The sequence below is a fragment of the Pseudophryne corroboree genome, chromosome 4 (assembly GCF_028390025.1).
Source record: "Pseudophryne corroboree isolate aPseCor3 chromosome 4, aPseCor3.hap2, whole genome shotgun sequence".
NCBI lineage: Eukaryota > Metazoa > Chordata > Amphibia > Anura > Myobatrachidae > Pseudophryne > Pseudophryne corroboree.
The window spans coordinates 294904406-294926417 of NC_086447.1; the positions used below are offsets into that span (position 1 = coordinate 294904406).

The 22012-nt window shown below is 46.5% G+C and overlaps 1 protein-coding gene across 1 annotated transcript in view; it reads left to right on the forward strand.

Annotated features, from left to right (window-relative positions):
• The window catches only part of SEC62 (SEC62 homolog, preprotein translocation factor), a 106680-nt gene that overhangs the window by 30800 nt on the left and 53868 nt on the right, over positions 1 to 22012 (forward strand). Inside the window, exons 3-4 of the mRNA XM_063916212.1 lie at positions 14073 to 14178; positions 17693 to 17903. Of these exons, the coding sequence (XP_063772282.1) occupies positions 14073 to 14178; positions 17693 to 17903 (317 nt within the window). The remainder of the gene's footprint in view (positions 1 to 14072; positions 14179 to 17692; positions 17904 to 22012) is intronic.

Here is a 22012-nt window from a genome sequence, read left to right on the forward strand (position 1 = left end):
CACTCTCCCGCCCGTTCTAGAGCTTTGGTATAAACCCCATGGTTCTTGATGTGACCCCAGCATCCTCTAGGACGTATGAGAAAATAGGATTTTAATACCTACCTTTCTCTTAGTCCGTAAAGGATGCTGGGCGCCTGTCCCAGTGCGTACTGTATCTGCAGTTATTGGCTGTGGTTACACACAGGTTGTGTTACAATTTTTGTCAGAATTTTGCTGCAAATTCTTCATGCCGTTGGCTTGTGTTCTGTTGAATGCCATGTTCTGCGGCATGCTTGACGTGTGAGCTGGTAAGATGCTCACCGTGGTTTAACAATAAATCCTTACCTCGAAATGTCCGTCTCTCTGGACACAGTTCCTTAAACTGGAGTCTGGAGGAGGGGCATAGAGGGAGGAGCGAGGTCACACAATTTGAAAGTCTTAAAGTGCCCATGTCTCCTGCGGATCCCGTCTATACCCCATGGTTCTTGATGTGACCCCAATATCCTCTACGGACTAAGAGAAAAGGATTTACCGGTAGGTATTAAAATCCTATTTTTCCAGCAGGAGTCTCTTTACAAGCAAAACATAAAACATAGCACAGAGGTTCAATATTACAGCAAGAGGAAAACAAACCGAAAAACAATGAACATAATTTACATAATGAACTTAATGCAGGATTGGTGCAACCATTTTAAATAATAAATAACAGTTTACATAACCCACCCATGAAAGGTACCAGGAGAGGCAGCCATTTTGGGCACACTACATAGGTTACCCTGGGTGTAACAGTGTCTAGCAGAGAGAACACAAAATGGGAAAGTTGCAGTGAACTAAAGCTAGAAGCAGCACCCTTAGATAACGATCAGTTCCAAGTATTTTTCATCCCACCCACGGGTGTACCAGGTGATGCAGCTATCTTGGGTGCACTACAAAGGTTACAATGTGTGAGATAAACCATACAAGAAACAAAGATATATATGGGGTGACTGAAACGTGCAATATGATGTGCACAGAATGGATAGATTCATGTGTTCTGCATCCTGCTTAAGAAAGAACCATCCATGTGGGGCACACTGCGTAGATTACATCTGGCAGGGTGTACAGTTAGCAGAAGTATTACATTCAGGTGGTAGGGGAAGAAAGAAAAGTAGAGAGGCAGGAAACAGCGGTGACAGCACTACTACAAACTATGGTAAAGGTTAAAAAAAATAATGGCGTTAACTGCAACAAGCCTAGCGTCTCCCTTGCTTGAGTGTGCAGCCTTGTCGCATCCAGCAGTTTGAGTGCGACTGGGCCGCGGAACAAGACTGCCCCTCTCTGAAGTACATGGTGCCAACCAAATAATCAAGGTGACATAAGTAACCATGAGTGAGGACACATTTGAGAAAATAAAGTAATAGCACATACTGATCCTGAGCTGCAGTGTTCTACAGTAGTCAGAAGTCCAAATCCATTTGAAACTCCAGTTCTAACTCTGTTCTTGGAATGACATCCTTAGAACGCAGCCTTCACAAGTGCAGATTGCAAGTCTTGGAAAAAAATAATCTTAATGCCACTGTATAGGTCATTGGTACGGTTCCCCTCTTTCACCTCTGCATGTGACAGCATCCCTTCTGTCTCCCCTCCGCGTGTGACTGCCCCTCTTTAGCCCTCTCTCTTTCCACTATAACAAGAAACAAAACAGTGGGCGCTACTATAGTATGTGTAATGAATATCTTTATATAAAACTTCTAATGGCAGCCCACACAGAGGGGATCTGGAAATACACCAATATGACTAGAAAAAATAAAGGTAATGTGGACGCTCAAACAGCGTATGGATACAGCTGCTGGTTTAGCAAATATGTTATTTAATTAACAAAAAAAAGTATTTCAATATCAGTATAATATCACTTTAAAATCAATACATACAATACAACGTAGGAACGTTAAAATACTAGACAGTACTGTCTTTTCAAAATGTGGACTCGCTGATTTTTTTTTATGCAATGAATATTTGAAGCATGTGAGCCGGCTGTTAATAACACGTGTTATAGCAGCAAAGGCAGTGTTGGCTAGTAGTATTAGTATAACAGTCTCTGTTTAGTAAATATAAACAATACTTATACCTCTGACAAAACCGCCACTGCAATAGGCGGAGAAACGCGCCAGAGACCGGAATTACAACCGTGAAACGCAACCAGAAGCCCCAAACCCGGAAGTCACGATACGCGACCATAACCAGTGTTCCCTGCTACTCTGGACACTGAGCTACAGCCTCCAGCCGCGGCACACGGCCATGCACAGTGCCACTTATTCCATTGGACCCTGCCTTCCAGCTCTAAGGTACTGTTGGGCCGTGTGAAGCCACCGCAGCGCGGGAAAGCCAACCGCGTTGATAGAAGTGTGGGGACTGTCTAACCTAAAGATCAAAGCATACGGCTAAAAAGCTCATGGTGGCAGTGAATTCTTATGAGCAAAACCTTATATTAGTATCTCTCCAGCAGGATATTCCAACATCTGCATTCTGCAATGTGGTGAAGTATTGTTTATTTCTCTATCGTCCTAGTGGATGCTGGGGTTCCTGAAAGGACCATGGGGAATAGCGGCTCCGCAGGAGACAGGGCACAAAAGTAAAGCTTTCCGATCAGGTGGTGTGCACTGGCTCCTCCCCCTATGACCCTCCTCCAAGCCAGTTAGATTTTTGTGCCCGGCCGAGAAGGGTGCAATCTAGGTGGCTCTCCTAAAGAGCTGCTTAGAAAAGTTTAGCTTAGGTTTTTTTATTTTACAGTGAGTCCTGCTGGCAACAGGATCACTGCAACGAGGGACTTAGGGGAGAAGAAGTGAACTCACCTGCGTGCAGGATGGATTGGCTTCTTGGCTACTGGACATCAGCTCCAGAGGGACGATCACAGGTACAGCCTGGATGGTCACCGGAGCCTTGCCGCCGGCCCCCTTGCAGATGCTGAAGTAAGAAGAGGTCCAGAATCGGCGGCAGAAGACTCCTCAGTCTTCTAAAGGTAGCGCACAGCACTGCAGCTGTGCGCCATTTTCCTCTCAGCACACTTCACACGGCAGTCACTGAGGGTGCAGGGCGCTGGGAGGGGGGCGCCCTGGGAGGCAAATGAATACCTATTTTGGCTAAAAATACCTCACATATAGCCTCCGGAGGCTATATGGAGATATTTAACCCCTGCCAGAATCCGTTAAGAGCGGGAGACGAGGCCGCCGAAAAAGGGGCGGGGCCTATCTCCTCAGCACACAGCGCCATTTTCCCTCACAGAAAGGCTGGAGGGAAGGCTCCCAGGCTCTCCCCTGCACTGCACTACAGAAACAGGGTTAAAACATAGAGGGGGGGCACTAATTTGGCGTTAGAAATATATAAAAAAGATGCTATAAGGGAAAACACTTATATAAGGTTGTCCCTATATAATTATAGCGTTTTTGGTGTGTGCTGGCAAACTCTCCCTCTGTCTCTCCAAAGGGCTAGTGGGTCCTGTCCTCTATCAGAGCATTCCCTGTGTGTGTGCTGTGTGTCGGTACGTGTGTGTCGACATGTAGGAGGACGATGTTGGTGAGGAGGCGGAGCAATTGCCTGTAATGGTGATGTCACTCTCTAGGGAGTCGACACCGGAATGGATGGCTTATTTAGGGAATTACGTGATAATGTCAACACGCTGCAAGGTCGGTTGACGACATGAGACGGCCGACAAACAATTAGTACCGGTCCAGACGTCTCAAAAACACCGTCAGGGGTTTTAAAACGCCCGTTTACTTTAGTCGGTCGACACAGACACAGACAGGGACACTGAATCCAGTGTCGACGGTGAATAAACAAACGTATTCCTTATTAGGGCCACACGTTAAAGGCAATGAAGGAGGTGTTACATATTTCTGATACTACAAGTACCACAAAAGAGGGTATTATGTGGGATGTGAAAAAACTACCATAGTTTTTCCTGAATCAGATAAATTAAATAAAGTGTGTGATGATGCGTGGGTTCCCCCCGATAGAAAATTATGGGCGGTATACCCTTTCCCGCCAGAAGTTAGGGCGCGTTGGGAAACACCCCTTAGGGTGGATAAGGCGCTCACACGCTTATCAAAACAAGTGGCGGTACCGTCTATAGATAGGGCCGTCCTCAAGGACCAGCTGACGGGAGGCTGGAAAATATCATAAAAAGTATATACACACATACTGGTGTTATACTGCGACTAGCGATCGCCTCAGCCTGGATGTGCAGAGCTGGGGTGGCTTGGTCGGATTCCCTGACTAAAAATATTGATACCCTTGACAGGGACAGTATTTTATTGACTATAGAGCATTTAAAGGATGCATTTCTATATATGCGAGATACACAGAGGGATATTTGCACTCTGGCATCAAGAGTAAATGCGATGTCCATAACTGCCAGAAGATGTTATGGACACGACAGTGGTCAGGTGATGCAGATTCCAAACGGCACAAAGGTGTATTGCCGTATAAAGGAAGAGGAGTTATTTGGGGTCGGTCCATCGGACCTGGTGGCCACGGCAACTGCTGGAAAATCCACCGTTTTTACCCTAAGTCACATCTCTGCAGAAAAAGACACCGTCTTTTCAGCCTCGGTCCTTTCGTCCCTATAAGATCATATCTGCCCAGGGATAGAGGAAAGGGAAGAAGACTGCAGCAGGCAGCCCATTCCCAGGAACAGAAGCGTTCCACCGCTTCTGACAAGTTCTCAGCATGGCGCTGAGACCGTACAGGACCCCTGGATCCTACAAGTAGTATCCCAGGGGTACAGATTGGAATGTCGAGACGTTTCCCCTTCGCAGGCTTCTGAAGTCTGCTTTACCAAGGTCTCCCTCCGACAAGGAGGCAGTATGGGAAAAAATTCACAAGCTGTATTCCCAGCAGGTGATAATTAAATTACCCCTCCTACTACAAGAAAAGGGGTATTATTCCACACTATATTGTGGTACTGAAGCCAGAAGGCTAGGTGAGACTTATTCTAAAAAATTTTTTGAACACTTACAAAGGTTCAAATCAAGATGGAGTCACTCAGAGCAGTGATAACGAACCAGGAAGAAGGGGACTATATAGTGTCCTGGGACATCAGGGATGCTTACCTCTATGTCCCAAATTTGCCCTTCTCACTAAGGGTACCTCAGGTTCGTGGTGCAGAACTGTCACTATCAGTTTCAGACGCTGCCGTTTGGATTGTCCACGGCACCCCGGGTCTTTACCAAGGTAATGGCCGAAATGATGATTCTTCTTCGAAGAAAAGGCGTCTTAATTATCCCTTACTTGGACGATCTCCTGATAAGGGCATAGTCCAGGGAACAGTTGGAGGTCGGAGTAGCACTATCTAGGATACTGCTACAACAGCAAGGGTGGATTCTAAATATTCCAAAATCGCAGCTGATCCCGACGACACGTCTGCTGTGCCTAGGGATGATTCTGGACACAGTCCAGAAAAAGGTGTTTCTCCCGGAAGAGAAAGCCAGGGAGTTATCCGAGCTAGTCAGGAACCTCCTAAAAACAGTGCATCATTGCACAAGGGTCCTGGTAAAAATGGTGGCTTCCTACGAAGCAATTCCATTCGGCAGATTTCACGCAAGAACTTTTCAGTGGGATCTGCTGGACAAATGGTCCGGATCGCTTCTTCAGATGCATCAGCGGATAACCCTATATCCAAGGACAAGGGTGTCTCTCCTGTGGTGGTTATAGAGTGCTCATCTTCTAGAGGGCCGCAGATTTGGCATTCAGGATTGGATGCTGGTGACCACGGAGCCCAGCCCGAGAGGCTGGGGAGCAGTCACACAAGGAAAAAATTTCCAGGGAGTGTGATCAAGTCTGGAGACTTTTCTCCACATAAATATACTGGAGCTAAGGGTAAATTTATAATGCTCTAAGCTTAGCAAGACCTCTGCTTCAAGGTCAGCCGGTATTGATCCAGTGGGAAAAACATCACGGCAGTCGCCCACGTAAACAGACAGGGCGACACAAGAAGCAGGAGGGCAATGGCAAAAACTGCAAGGACTTTTCGCTGGGCGGAAAATCATGTGATAGCACTGTCAGCAGTGTTTCATCCCGGGAATGGAAACTGGGAAGCAGACTTCCTCAGCAGGCACGACCTCCACCCGGGAGAGTGGAAACTTCATCGGGAAGTTTTTTTTTCCACATGATTGTAAACCGTTGGGAAATACCAAAGATGGACATGATGCCGTCCCGTCTGAACAAAAAACGGGACAGGTATTGCGCCAGGTCAAGAGACCCTCAGGCAATAGCTGTGGACGTTCTGGTAACACCGTGGGTGTACCAGTCGGTGTATGTGTTCCCTCCTCTGCTTCTCATACCTAAGGTGCTGAGAATTATAAGACGTAGAGGAGTAAGAACTATACTCATGGCTCCGGATTGGCCAAGAAGGACTTGGTACCCGGAACTTCAAGAGATGCTTACAGAGGTCTTATGGCCTCTGCCGCTAAGAAGGGACTTGCTTCAGCAAGTACCATGTCTGTTCCAAGACTTACCGCAGCTGCGTTTGTCGGCATGGCGGTGGAAAGCCGGATCCTAAGGGAAAAAGGCATTCCGGAAGAGGTCATTCCTACCCTGGTCAAAGCCAGAAAGGAGGTGACCGCACAACATTATCACCACATGTGGCGAAAATATGTTGCGTGGTGTGAGGCCAGGAAGGCCCCACAAAGAAATTTCAACTCGGTCGTTTCCTGCATTTCCTGCAAACAGGAGTGTCTATGGGCCTCAAATTGGGGTCCATTAAGGTTCAAATTTCGGCCCTGTCGATTTTCTTCCAGAAAGAATTGGCTTCAGTTCCTGAAGTCCAGAAGTTTGTCAAGGGAGTATTGCATATACAACCCCCTTTTGTGCCTCCAGTGGCACTGTGGGATCTCAACGTAGTTCTGGGATTCCTCAAATCACATTGGTTTAAAACCAGTCAAATCTGTGGATTTGAAGCATCTCACATGAAAAGTGACCATGCTCTTGGCCCTGGCCTGGACCAGGCGAGTGTCAAATTGGTGGTTTTTTCTCAAAAAAGCCCATATCTGTTTGTCCATTCGGACAGGGCAGAGCTGGGACTCGTCCCCAGTTCTCTCCCTAAGGTGGTGTCAGTGTTTCACCTGAACCAGCTTATTGTGGTGCCTTGCACCTACTAGGGACTTGGAGGACTCCAAGTTGCTAGATGTTGTCAGGGCCCTGAAAATATGTTCCAGGACGGCTGGAGTCAGGAAAACTGACTTGCTGTTATCCTGTAGGCACCCAACAAACTGGGTGCTCTTGCTTCTAAGCAGACTATTGCTAGTTGGATGTGTAATACAATTCAGCTTGCACATTCTGTGGCAGGCCTGCCACAGCCAAAATATGTAAATGCCCATTCCACAAGGAAGGTGGGCTCATCTTGGGCGGCTGCCCGAGGGGTCTCGGCTTTACAACTTTGCCGAGCAGCTACTTGGTCAGGGGCAAACACGTTTGCTAAATTCTACAAATTTGATACCCTGACTAAGGAGGACCTGGAGTTCTCTCATTCAGTGCTGCAGAGTCATCCGCACTCTCCCGCCCGTTTGGGAGCTTTGGTATAATCCCCATGGTCCTTTCAGGAACCCCAGCATCCACTAGGACGATAGAGAAAATAAGAATTTACTTACCGATAATTCTATTTCTCGGAGTCCGTAGTGGATGCTGGGCGCCCATCCCAAGTGCGGATTATCTGCAATACTTGTACATAGTTACAAAAATCGGGTTATTATTGTTGTGAGCCATCTTTTCAGAGGCTCCGCTGTTATCATACTGTTAACTGGGTTTAGATCACAAGTTGTACGGTGTGATTGGTGTGGCTGGTATGAGTCTTACCCGGGATTCAAAATTCCTCCCTTATTGTGTACGCTCGTCCGGGCACAGTACCTAACTGGCTTGGAGGAGGGTCATAGGGGGAGGAGCCAGTGCACACCACCTGATCGGAAAGCTTTACTTTTGTGCCCTGTCTCCTGCGGAGCCGCTATTCCCCATGGTCCTTTCAGGAACCCCAGCATCCACTACGGACTCCGAGAAATAGAATTATCGGTAAGTAAATTCTTATTATTTACTAAACAGAGACTGTTATACTAATACTACTAACGAACTCTGCCTTTGCTGTTATCACACGTGTTGTTACTAATAGCCGGCTCACATATGCTTCAAATATTCATTGCATAAAAAAAAACCCAGTGAGTCCGGGTTTTGAAAAGACAGTACTGCCTAATATTTTAATGTTCCTACATTGTATTGTATGTATTGATTTTACATTGATATTATACGGATATTGAAAAATACTTTTTTATTAATTAAATAACATATTTGCAAAACCAGCAGCTGTATCCATACTATTTTTGAGCGCCCACCTTACCTTTCTTTTTTCCACTATACATGCTATCACTTCTTGTGTAAAGAACTGTAAGGCAGGCAGGTAGGAAAGTGCTTCCTACAGGATGCAGCTCAGGAGTCAGGAAAAAGGTAAGTGTGGTAGAGCCCTTATGGTGGGTACACATCAGGCGATATGTCGTTCGATCCCACGGATCGGAGCAACATGTTGTACACATTGCATGATATGTACCTGTGATTGCACACTCCCACCTGCCGACTTCATCATCGCCATGTCTGATGTTCTGCACATCAGATGTGTCAATCCGACGCATGGTCCTGGATGTGGCCACCGAGCGTTATACACTATATATCGTTCTGTGTATACAGGCAACCGATGTTAAATCTGTCGTCCTGTTGACCACGATCGTCTGATATGTACCCAGCCTTAGTGTTACTGGGGGGATTGAGCATAGCCTATTTGATGGGATGACTGTGGGGGCTACTTATGTAGTGGGGTGATTGTGTTCATGTACTAATTTCTAATAGGCCAGCCTACTCTGCATCGGGCCCAGTCCTTTACTGTGGGAGTCAAAAAAAAAAAAAAAAATGATAGTGCCAGAGTTTACTGGCCCAATGATCAGTAGTACTGGAACCCCCTGCCTTTTATATCTGCCTGTTGGTGCTATGGTAAAATTGTTAAATGATACTGCATGCTTGTGTAGCACTGCAAGTAGTAGCTTGCCCCTGAGCTCATGGGGTATATGCAATTGCGGTCGAATTCCCGAAATTGTCGAATTTCGGGTCATTTTCGACCAAAAAAAAAAATCGCCTATGCAATTCAGTGCTTTCCGACCAAAAAACGGACTTTCAAAATTCGACTTTTTGAAATTCGACTTTTTGCAAATTCGACTTTTCTGCAATGATACAAGTGCTGCAATTCGACCAAAGCATATTCAATTCAAGTTTGGAAATTCGACAGCAGTGCTTTTAGACAGCAAATTCGTCATTTTCAATCCGCCACACTTTGGAGGGTGAAAACAAATAAAACATTTTTAAACATGTATTTTTTTTTGTGTTTTTTTGGGGGGGAATAGCAGATCTATTTATATTAGAAGGGATTAGGTACTTTTTTTTTTTTTTTTTTTTGGAGGCACAAATATTATTTATATATTTTTTTAAAATATTTTTTTTTTTTTTTTTTTTTATGCTGGAACGGTGAAATCATAAAAAAAAATGGCGTGGGGTCCCCCCTCCAAAGCATAACCAGCCTCGGGCTCTTCGAGCTGGTCCTGGTTCTAAAAATGCGGGGAAAAAATTGACAGGGGATCCCCCGTATTTTTAAAACCAGCACCGGGCTCTGCGCCTGGTGCTGGTGCCAAAAATACGGGGGACAAAAAGAGTAGGGGTCCCCCGTATTTTTAACACCAGCATCGGGCTCCACTAGCTGGACAGATAATGCCACAGCCGGGGGTCACTTTTATGCCGTGCCCTGCGGCCGTGGCATTAAATATCCAACTAGTCACCCCTGGCCGGGGTACCCTGGGGGAGTGGGGACCCCTTCAATCAAGGGGTCCCCCCCCCCCAGCCACCCAAGGGCCAGGGGTGAAGCCCGAGGCTGTCCCCCCCCCATCCAATGGGCTGCGGATGGGGGGGCTGATAGCCTTTTGTGATAATAAAAAGATATTGTTTTTTCCAGTAGTACTACAAGTCCCAGCAAGCCTCCCCCGCAAGCTGGTACTTGGAGAACCACAAGTACCAGCATGCGGGAGAAAAACGGGCCCGCTGGTACCTGTAGTACTACTGGGAAAAAAATACCCAAATAAAAACAGGACACACACCGTCGACAGTAAAACTTTTTCATACGTCGACACACACATACTTACCTATGTTCACAAGCCGACATCGGTCCTCTTCTCCATGTAGAATCCACGGATACCTGAAAAGAAAAGATCAATATACTCACCTCAGCCATGGTCCAGAGATAAATCCACGTACTTGGCAAAAAAACAAACCGAACACCCGCTCCATGCCGGACTGAAAGGGGTCCCATGCTGACACATGGGACACCTTTCCACGAATGAGACCTGTCAGTGACAGCTGTCACAGAAAGGTCTCTAAGCCAATCAGGAAGCGCAACGTCGTTGCGCTCACCTGATTGGCTGTGCGCTGTCTGTACTGTGACAGCACATCGCAAAGCCGCTCCATTACTTTCAATGGTGGGAACTTAGCGGCTAGCGGTAAGGTCACCCGCCGGTCAGCGGCTGACCGGCGGGTGACCCCACCGCTACCCGCAAAGTTCCCACCATTGAAAGTAATGGAGCGGCTTTGCGATGTGCTGTCACAGTACAGACAGCGCACAGCCAATCAGGTGAGCGCCACGGAAGTAGCGCTTCCTGATTGGCTGAAGGGACGTCAGTGACAGGAGTCATGTGATGTCCCGGCATTCGGGAGAAAGGGGTCTGATGTGAAAACATTGGACCCCTTTCTAGTCCGGTATGGAGCGGGTTTTTTTTTTTAAACAAGTACGTGGATTTTACTCTCTGGACGTGGATTTATCTCTGGACGCTGGAAGGTGAGTATAATTTTTTCACAGGTACCCTCGGATCGTCGGAGACCGTGGCAGTCGGCGTGTCAACATAGGTAAGTATGTGTGTGTCGGTAGTGTGTAATAAAGTTTTACTATCAAGGTGTGTGTGTCCTGTTTTTATTTGGGTATTTTTTTCCCAGTAGTACTACAGGTACCAGCGGACCCGTTTTTCTCCCGCATGCTGGTACTTGTGGTTCTCCAAGTACCAGCTTGCGGGGGAGGCTTGCTGGGACTTGTAGTACTGCTGGAAAAAACAATATCTTTTTATTATCACAAAAGGCTATCAGCCCCCCCATCCGCAGCCCATTGGATGGGGGGGGACAGCCTCGGGCTTCACCCCTGGCCCTTGGGTGGCTGGGGGGGGGGACCCCTTGATTGAAGGGGTCCCCACTCCCCCAGGGTACCCCGGCCAGGGGTGACTAGTTGGATATTTAATGCCACGGCCGCAGGGCACGGCATAAAAGTGACCCCCGGCTGTGGCATTATCTGTCCAGCTAGTGGAGCCCGATGCTGGTGTTAAAAATACGGGGGACCCCTACTCTTTTTGTCCCCCGTATTTTTGGCACCAGCACCAGGCGCAGAGCCCGGTGCTGGTTTTAAAAATACGGGGGATCCCTGGCCAATTTTTCCCCTGCATTTTTAGAACCAGGACCAGCTCGATGAGCCCGAGGCTGGTTATGCTTTGGAGGGGGGACCCCACGCCATTTTTTTTCTCGGGTTTTTCACGTTTTTTTACCGTTTTTTAAAATCGCGGCAAAATCCGCCAAATCGGCCGATTTTCGCCCGCGACTCTGGCGAATCCGTTTTTCATTGAATATGGTGAATTCCGGAAGCCACCTTCCGGGATTCACCTGTCGAATTGAGTCGAATTAAAAAACGGCGAAAATTGCCGCGAATTCGACCGCAATTGCATATACCCCCATGACTGTTGCATGCTGGTGCTGTAAATCTATTCAAGCACCAGCATAATAATAATAATAATAAAAAAAAAAAAAGAAAACAAATATTTTCCAGATGTGTACATCCTGTCTTGGTCCATATTGAAGATGGGAGTGGGGAAGCTTTTTAAAGGACGAATACAGTAGCTCAGGGGTACAGAATGCAAATCTTTTGTAAGCATGGCACATTCATAGTTGGGAATCCAATTGGCAATGGAGACTTACACCACTCAGCCAATAACAAAGAGCCTATCTGATAGTGTATATAAACAGAGACAGCGGAAAGCATTGTTTTACAGATAACTCACTGCATGTTAACTTATGAATTTGTATGAAGAACACCAGAGACGGAGCCAATCTGCGTTACTGACCATTACATTTTGCAGCCAGAGGCAATGTGCTCTACTTACCTCATACCATTTTTTGTTGAAATATTTATGCATGTCTACTAGTGGCTGTGCAGACATAGATGCATCAATCTGCCTGATCTGTCCCCATGTCCTGGAGAATTCCCTCTCCTGTACTCCCATCCCAACCTGCAAATACTCAGGTCACTCATCGCTCACTGCTTTAGTACAGTGACTGGCCGAGAGAACACTTTTCTATCTGTTTTGTCCCTTGTCTGGACCCAGCTGTCAGTCTATACACTACAGTAATTGCAGGAAGGAGAGCAGTCAGTTAAGCTGGGTACACACAGGGCCTAGATATCAGAAGATCCATCGTCACATCATCCGAGTATCTGATCCAAGTAAGCTTATACACTTGCCAAACAGCCGCTCGATGTCTGGGTCCTGTCATCCAGCTGGGCGGGCATTTTAAGTTGTCCACCAAGCTGTGACGTCAGTCCCTGCAGCAAGTTTACAGATGCCGCCCGTACACACAGCCAGATGTACTGATATATCCGCATCGTCTGTGCAGCCCAGCCATTATGTCTTCATTGTCGTTCACAGAAATATCGTTTGTATACACCCGCCGACCCGCTAGCAATATATCCGCCGTTTGCTGGAACGTCCGATATGTCACCCAGTGTGTACCCAGCTTTACTCCCAAGCAGCTGGAGTGCAGGGCAAGATGAGGAAAAGAAAGTGTGGATGCCAGGCCATCAGATGAGAACTTTGCAGCTACCACCATAGGCAAATGCTAGGAGTGGCTGTCTGTTAGCCCGGAAAACCCCCTACTCTTGTTCAACGGCACAAATTATGACCACAATAGGAATAGTATGTAATACAATCACAAGAGCTGCTGCCACAACATGCAGTTTAAGGGACAGATGGAGCTGCTGTGCATGGTTAGCAGCCATGTGCAGCCACTTCTTCTATCAAGTTTGTTGAATACACTGGACTAGAGAGTAGCTGCCAAGAAGAGGAGACAGGCACCTTACCATGAGGTGGGAGAATGTGTGCTTAGAAAGTGCAGTTCTGTCTACTACTGGTTCTATTATGTTTGTGTATTTTATATATTATTCAATGTTTAACCTTTTCCTGACACTTATGCTATTTCAGTTAGTTAAATATGTTTGATAAAGCCTATACTATGGACCATCTGTAGTGTTAATTATTAACACCATATTCCATACACTATTCAGTGCTTAAAAAAGATGAATGCGTACATTTATGTCCAAGGTTGTTGGACTCCTGAACTGCTGCAATATCCCACAACGCGGAAGATTGTGGATTGCATTTGGAAACACCCCCCCCCCCCCTCTAGAAATCCTGCATTTGCCCCTGACCACTTATGGCAAGATTCAGTTTGACGTATGATTCTCATCTCGTCTATTGGGAGGCATGGTCCTGCACAAGTGTGAGCAGCCTAACGGAGACACCACAGATATTACCATTAACCCTGTTCTCCAACACATTCTAGAAAATGTTCTCTAAAAACCACTAAAATCCTGAACATCCTGCATTATGCAATGGTACAACATCGTTCACATACCCACCTAGTGACAACGGAATGGTAACTTGTCTGAATCTAAACCACACAAAATATACTTGTTATCTCTTCCAAATAGAAATTTGCACCTGGTCACTTTTGCTAGTTATTTATATTTCATGGTTTAGTGGTTTTTATGGTATTTTCCCAAAATCCATTTAGTGAAAAGGCAGTGGGTCTATTTAAGATGGCAGAGGTTATGTGCGTAACTTGGAATGTCCTGTGTGAATTCATTTGTAGCCTTTCTTTCTCTTGTACCTCTTTGGCAGGTTTAAAAAAACCAAAAACAATCAGTAATGCATAATTCCATTGTTTTCCAGCTTCCAAGGCTGTGGATTGTCTTCTGGATTCAAAATGGGCAAAAGCGAAAAAAGGGGAAGAAGCCTTGTTCACAAACAGGGAGTCTGTGGTGGAATTTTGCAACAGGTATGTTCAGTCATCTCAACAAAGAGCATACAGTGGTCACGTAGCAACTTGTTTGGTCAGGTGCAGTTCTCTATATTAAAAAGTCTAAGCAAATAAAAAAATAAATGTGGCTCTATATATGTAACTGCTTATCAAAGTTTCTGCATTATGCCTTCAGGTTTGGAAACTCTCCCTTAGCCCTGTGAATGTGGGTAGTGTATGTGGCAGCTGATTGGCTGCACCTTATGTCCATTCCGTTGCTTCATATAGTGCACAACCCCACGCCCATGCTGCATGTGTGGCAAGTGTTGGTTTTGTCTTTGAGTCAGACAACATGCACAGCAAAGGACAGAAATTCACGTTCTCTATCTGTTTTAGACAAAAGTGCTTTACTACAAACGAAAGGGTTCAGTAAGATTTACTGCCGCACGGGATGCTGAATGTCAGTATATCGGCATCTCGAGCGGAGGATGCTGGCAGGGGGTTGATCGCAACTAAGCCCCATGCAGGCACACTGCAGGCTCAGTGGCGAGCTTTGGTTCTATTCATCTTTGTGTGTTGTGGATACCCAAAGAGGTGGAATCGCCTACCTCGGCAGTATACCTGCGGCGGTATGGTGCCCCTGTCGGGATCCTGGCATCTGTATTGTGGCCGCCGGAATCCCGCCAATAGGTATGCTAACTATATACCAAACTAAATTGTATTCCTGTACTCTGAACATGCATAAGTATTGTTTAAATCATTTTTGCCAGTCATTGATGGGTTCAAGAGCATTAGAAATTTACAGAGCAACCAGGAAAATGTTCTGTTCCTCCGTCAGCAAATACAGTTGGTAGGTATTGTAACTCTAATCTGTGCGGAATATATTTTGTGCTTTTATTATGAAAGCTTATAAATTATATCTGTGCCATATTGTTCTTCTGCTGACACTGAAGTAGCAGTGCCCATCTGTTTTGCTTACTACTGTCTGACAGATTTGATGAGACCACAGTATTGAGAATCTTTCTACTGCCATTAGGGATACACTGTACTAGTTTCATATGCTAGGTAGCCAACTGGACTAAATGATACCTGACAGACAGTGCAATGTCCCTATTTTACTAGGTTGTAGTGACTGTTATGGGCCCTACACACTCGGCGTCTGTCCGGCAGGGGGGAATTAAGTATCCATAGCCCTGCATGCTAATATGGACGAGATTGTCCATATTGGTCTGCAGATATGAACGAGTTGGCACCAATGATGAACGATCGCGGGGCCGCACATTGTTCATCGTTGGTGCCTACACACTGGAAGATATGTACGAGATCGTTTATATCTTTCAGTGAAATCTTTAAGTGTGTAGGGCCCTTTACTGTCTTATTTCATATTCTAAACTTCGAGGATAATCCACTCGCGTATGTTTTTAAATTTGTTTTGCATAACTAAAGTCTTTATGCTGGGTACCACAATTTACTGCAGTAACTCCTGATTCTAGAAATAGGGCTTCTACTCTCAGCACTTGCATCGTCTGATTTCAAGGTTACAGATTTTGCTAAGGACATTCACAACATCTGAACGGCAGCAGTAGCAATGTGTGAGTCTTCATGAGATATTCAGTAGCTTTTCATACCCAGCTTCTGTGGTGTCTTTATGGGGGTGCGGATCGCTCCCGGGTGACACCAAAATGCCGGCTCCTCCGCAGTGATAGCCACACTGCAGCATCCAGCTCCTTTCTCCTGTAGCACTTGGCTCCTGTCACAGAGGAGGAGCTGACAGTCCAGGCACTAATCTCCGGGGACAGCCCAGCATCTCCGTGGATGCTTGGCGCTCCCTGGCGTGATGTAATCGGGATCCCCCACACGGGCGCACACCCTTTTTGGAGGCACGCCGGAGGATATAGAGTGCATGCCAGGTGTCACCAGACCCAGGAACGCCTCTGCCCAGCATAATGATTTGAATTGGCCTTTTAGTTTGAGTGGAGCGTAATGCCTTTGATTTTTTTTTATACTGTGTTCTTAGTGAGTGAGAACCGTTCTGATTTATTTAAAATAATAAAAACAACATAAAAATAAAAACTGAAATAGCAAATAGGTAGTATTTTGGGTATTTAAGTTTGCAGTGACATTGCTGGTCATCCCATTGTGTTTGAGTCCACCAATCTGTGCTGATCATTCCTTTTACTTAGACTGCAAGCCAATCCGCAGATTTATAAGAAGTGCCCCTTGCTAGGGATGCAAGGTAATAAGATAGCTTGATGGACAGATTTAGTTACAGAAGAATTTCTCCCCCAAAAACCTGACAATTGAAGGACTGTTTCATGAAGCGCCAGATTCCAGGTAAGTAACATCCAGTTTTATAGTATATGTTAATGAACTCTGGCAAAAACAAACAATTATTAGTTGATCCTGGCATATTGTTTAGCTCAGTAATATGCAGACTTTTTGTATTAACGATGCACGGATATATATATATATATATATATATATATATATATATATATAATTTGACATATATTTTTTTTAGATCATATAGTTGCATTAATGTGTTTCTTAATAAACCAAATAAACTCTTAATATAGATTGTATAATATCTTAAAGTGCCATACACCAACAGTGAGCTCCTTTGTTTTACCCTAGTATAATCAAATAAAAAATATAGATTGAAGCAGTGCAATATTAAGATTCAAATGGCCTGCACTGCTTCAGACAAAGCTGTCTATCAAAAGGCTATGTATTACTGGGCTGAATAACATACCTTAAATAACTAAAATGTTTTAACCACTTACCTGACATACCTGGTCCTAACTGATGCGACCAGTCAGAACAACCCACTGTGCGCTGCTGGAAGAGAATCTTCTAGCAGCAGCTGATGCTGAATAAGGGATCTCCCGGCCCCTCTGCTTCCTGGTTTTCTTCCACAAGGCCTGTCATGCAGTCAATCACAGCTGATTGGGCAGCCCGGCTGCACCCCCCCTTCTGCTGCAGAGATTGGCAGCCGCTGGGAAAATGTAATAAAGCAGCACTCACTTTCACCCGTTGGCTGCAAAAAGAAGCAGCCACCAGAAAAATGTAGTCGATCTTCGATGGTCCAAAATATCTCCCATCAATGTTTGTACCAGTGTTTATAAAAAAAATTCACATTTGTTTTATCTCTTTCTTTGTTATAAAATCCGTGTTGGATACGTTTTAAATAAATGTTTTTAACCTAATTCAATAATAAAAACCCCCTGATAATTCTTGAGCTTTTTTTTGGAAGAAATATCAGCCAGTTAAGTGGTTTGTCTGCCATCCACTCTTTCACCCATCTGCAACAAGTTGCCATGTTAACAGAAAGTGGTTATATAACTAGGCAGTAACTTGCTCTGCACAAATGCTTTGTGTGAATTGGTTGATTCATACACAGGGGCGAGACCAGTAATTTCACAGCAACTCTGATACCTGCGTCAGATCTCAGTAAGACGTTGATGTAACAGTGTGGGAGGAGCTTCAGCTGTTTTGTAGTGAAGCTGACAAGCATCGCTTTATTTTATACAATTTAAGACTTGTTTATTCTAAGGCTTCTTAAGAAACAGTTCTTTCACCGTGCGTTAAAAGTGATGAAGATGAAGCCAGAGAAAGATCCAAAGAAAGAAAAGGAGAAAGATAAAGGAAAGCTGGATAGTGGAAAGGAAGAAAAGAGAGAGAGCAAAAAAGACTCTACAAAGGAGGAGAAAGTAAAGAAAGATAAAGAGAAGAAAAAGGAAGCCGAGAAAGAAGAAACTAAAAAAGTAAGTACGGTACTAGTAACTGTTGAAACAATATTTTTAAAACAGCTGTTATGTTTCACCTGTGGCCCCTGCTCTTTCTTGCTTTATTGTCAGATTTGTTTGATACAGGTTACATACAGTATCAGCAAGCATTTATACCAGTATGTTACAGATAGGTGTTTTTCTGTTTTATCAGATGTCTTAACTTGTTCTGAGGTTAAGGGGGATAGTCAGTTTTCTGCAAATTCGCGGTAATTTACTGCGCATACACTTTTCACATCTATCACGTTAAAAAAAGGCTTTTCGCAGTGTACGTGCTCTTGTTTTTCGGCCTATAAAGTTTGCAAATATCCGAAAGCGGTATTCGGGTGATTATTCTTGCCGGTAAAACCAGAGAAAAGTGTAGTTGAAAATGGGAAAATCTGCTTGCACCCCCAAAAAAGCCAAACTTTATAGAATAACAGTATATACAGTAAGTGCATTTGAGGTCATAATAAAAGTATTTGGGGTACTCAAGTTGGGTCAAATGGCTATTATATGCTTTAAAAAAAAAAAAAAAAGTGAAAAAATGATAGTAAGTGTTTTTCTGAAAAATAAGTGCTTAAATTATATTAGGGTTACATAAAAATGAGTATAAGGGGGCGTGGCCTAGCACTGAAAGAGAGCAGTCGCAACATCTCTGAGCTCCTGCTCTTATTCTGATAAAACTGCCCCTTTGGCTCGTTTTTTTTTCTTTTCCAGTTTTTCCCCCATTCCTCCTAACTCCTTCCCTTACCCTCTGCTGCTGGCAGCACGCCCGGAGAGTGCCGCGGATGCCGCTGTGACCCGCGGCCTACTCACTGATCCTCCGCCGGGACCTCGATTTTGGAGTCGGCCCGGCCGGGGCTCCGGGGCACCCGTGATGGACGGACTTTCTCTGCCTCCCCTTTACCACCTCGGATCGGCTGTTGCGGGAGTGGAGCCCTGCTTGTCTGGCGGGCGGCTGCCCTGTGTGTGACGTCCGGGCTGGAGCTGATAACCGGCGGCTATCTCAACACCGCTGCTTTGGACATGGCCGGCGGGACCTGTCTTAGCAGTGGCGGGAGCTTTACGGATCTCACCCACCTGCCTCCGGCTCCTTTGGCTCCCCGCACTGCCCTGAGGACCGCCCGTGCCTGCGACCAGCTTTGGGGACCCTCTCCGCTGAACTGGGCCTTCTCCGACTGCGGCCTACCCGCCATCCGGAAGCCGGGACCCGACGCCCTACGGCAGCTTAGAGGTGAGCTCCAGCGCAGCTGTGCGGCCGCGACGTTGCCTTCCGGTGGCCTGCACACTCTCACCCCCTCTCACTGCCTTCGCGGCTCCCGCTGCGCCTCTCTCTGCAAGCCCTTGGTGACCTGCTGACTGCTGCTTCCGTGCCGCACTGGACACTCTGCCTTCTGGCGGTCTGCGGCCTTCCCGCTCCCCAGAGACCGGGACCTCGAGTTGGCGGTGCCCCCGCCGCCGACTTCCAGGGCACGCATGCTACATCTGCTAAGGGCTCGGAAACCCGAATTGGCCCCCGCCTTACTCATTCTGATCCCTGCTGACCTCTACCACCCCTCCTCCAGGCTCCTACCTGTCCTGCTGGTCATAGGAGGCCCCTCTGCTGCTGCTGCGGCCTGTACTCCGGCAGCCATCACTCCTTCTCCACTGTTCCACTGCTGCCTGGCCCTGGGGGTGCCCCTGTCACTGGCTGCCCGTGGCTGGACATCACCTTGCAGCTGTGCTCCCTCTATTGGCCCTGGAGAGGGGTGAACAATCAAGGAACAACGTTATATCCCCTCCACCCATCATCCCTGATTATCTGGCTCCCCCTTGTGGTGGATGCGCCTCACTGCATGGGGTTGTGTGCTCTCCAGTTATAATTGCCACCCACTCCTGCCTGCCTCTTCATACCATACAGACCCCTTGCAGTGCTGTGTTTCCCTAACCCGGTCTCACCCACGGCTCTCTGTTGACTCTCTAATGATTCTCCCCTGAACCTGCTACTCCACCCCCCCTGGTACTGAGCCGAATTGCTGGAGCGCCCTTCTTACCTTCTATCTTGCCGACTACCCCTATTTCCACCCTCTCAAGATGCCTAGAGGTGTTAAAAAATCCCAGGAACCTGACCTCACACCCTTCCTTACTAAAAAAAAAAACACCCCGGCCAAGAGTAGATCCGATACTTCTGAACACTCTCACGGTCTCTCTGACTCCGATCCCGAAGACGACGATCTCACACCCCTCACCCGGCAGGACTTTCTCTCCCTCCTCAAGGAGGTCAGGGATATTAAAACCTAAGTCCAAGCCCTCCACTCACTGAAGTCCGATATTGCGGAAATTGGCACCAGAACGACGGGTGGAGGAGGTGGTGACGTTCCAACAATCGGTCGAGACCGACTTCCACCAGATTCGTCAAGATATTGCCCAGTTACGGGAGGAGCATGAAGACCAAGATAATAGGGCAAGATGAAACAATTTGAGGATTCGGGGTATCCCTGAGGAGATCGAAACGACCGACCTTGACCTTTACCTCAAGCGTCTCTTTACCCAGTTATTTCCTGGTACTCCTGAAGATCATCTCCTTCTAGACCGTGCTCACCGAGCTCTCCGACCTCGTTCGCAAGATTCTTCCCAACCTAGAGACGTCATTCTCAGAATGCATTACTTCACTGCAAAGGAGGTCATTATGAAAGGGGTTCGTCGACTGGGCTCTGTTTCCTTTCAGAATGCCTCCCTACAGATCTTCCAAGATCTATCCCCGCTCACTCTGGCCAAACGTAGAGACTTTAAACCCATCACTTCTCTGCTCTCTCAACACAACGTCAAGTACCGCTGGGGTTTTCCCTTCCGCATCTTGGTCTGGCATCAAGGAAAACTACTTACGGCTAGTAACCCATCTGAGGCCCAATCGTTGTTGTCCAAACTAGGCATTCATACCGACGTACAAGACTCTACTGCTGCACGCCTACCCCCACGAAAACAGCGGAAGGCACCCAGGCCCCCCCCCCCTCAGAGTGGTTTACGGTTCCAGTGGCTGTGGCCTCTCCAGCTCCGCCTCCAGTAACCTGATTTAGCCCCAAGCTTTCTATTTTGTTACGTTGTGTCTTTCTTCGTGACGACCTGCCACGGTCATACCCCCTAACTGGAGAACTGTTTAACTTTACATTTACTGTGTTCTGGTTTTACGATTCCTTAGTCGGTTCTCAATTATTATGTTACTAACTTTTGCTGCAGTGTGTTTTTTCCATGTTTCTTTTTTCTCTTCCTTCCTTTTGTGCTCGCGCTCCATCTGCTCTTCAATCTTGTCTTCTAGCCTTTTCCCTCAGGTTTTCCAGGGGAGGTCTGTCTCCCACCTTTTGCTATGTGCACTGTGGTGCGTCACCTCGATGCCTTGCTGCGCCCCCTGTGGGCTTATGGCCCTCCAGCTGACCTAGGTGCCTCTCGGACATCTAATACCCCTTCCCCCTGTCAGCACCACCGGTCCTGGCCTCCACTGCCGGATGACCAACTACCCCTCCCTTCATCCCGGTTTCCCTCCCCTCCTCCCTTCCCTCTGACCACGTTGTCTCTCGCAATATTTTTTCTATTTTTGCCTGCTCCCCAGTTGCTCGCCCATGGGTCTTCGGGTCCTTTCTTTTAATGTGAAGGGGCTTAATAGCCCCCAAAACGGGAAAGCTTTTCGCTTCTCTTAAACTTCATAAAGGTGACCTGGTCTTTCTCCAGGAGATACATTTCCTACACAATTCCCATCCTGCATTGCGTTGTAAGCCATACCCTGACTCCTTTTATGCATGCGACCATACAGCCAAAAAACGAGGGGTCGCGATCCTGATTGCCCGTCACCTCACTTTTGAACTTATTGACTCGCATGTAGACAGAGAGGGCCGTTTTCTTGTACTAGTGGGGAAACTTAACAATAAACTATGTACATTAGCTAATGTATTTGCCCCTAATCAACATCAAGAGCTGTTTTTCGCCAAACTAGATACCCTCCTTACCCAATTTCGGCAGGGAGAACTCATACTCGCAGGGGATTTCAACTCTGTTCTAAACCCCAAATTGGACCGCTCTCCTTCTTTGCCCTCTCCATCCTCATCGGACTCTCTCCGCTCTAGATCCCTCCT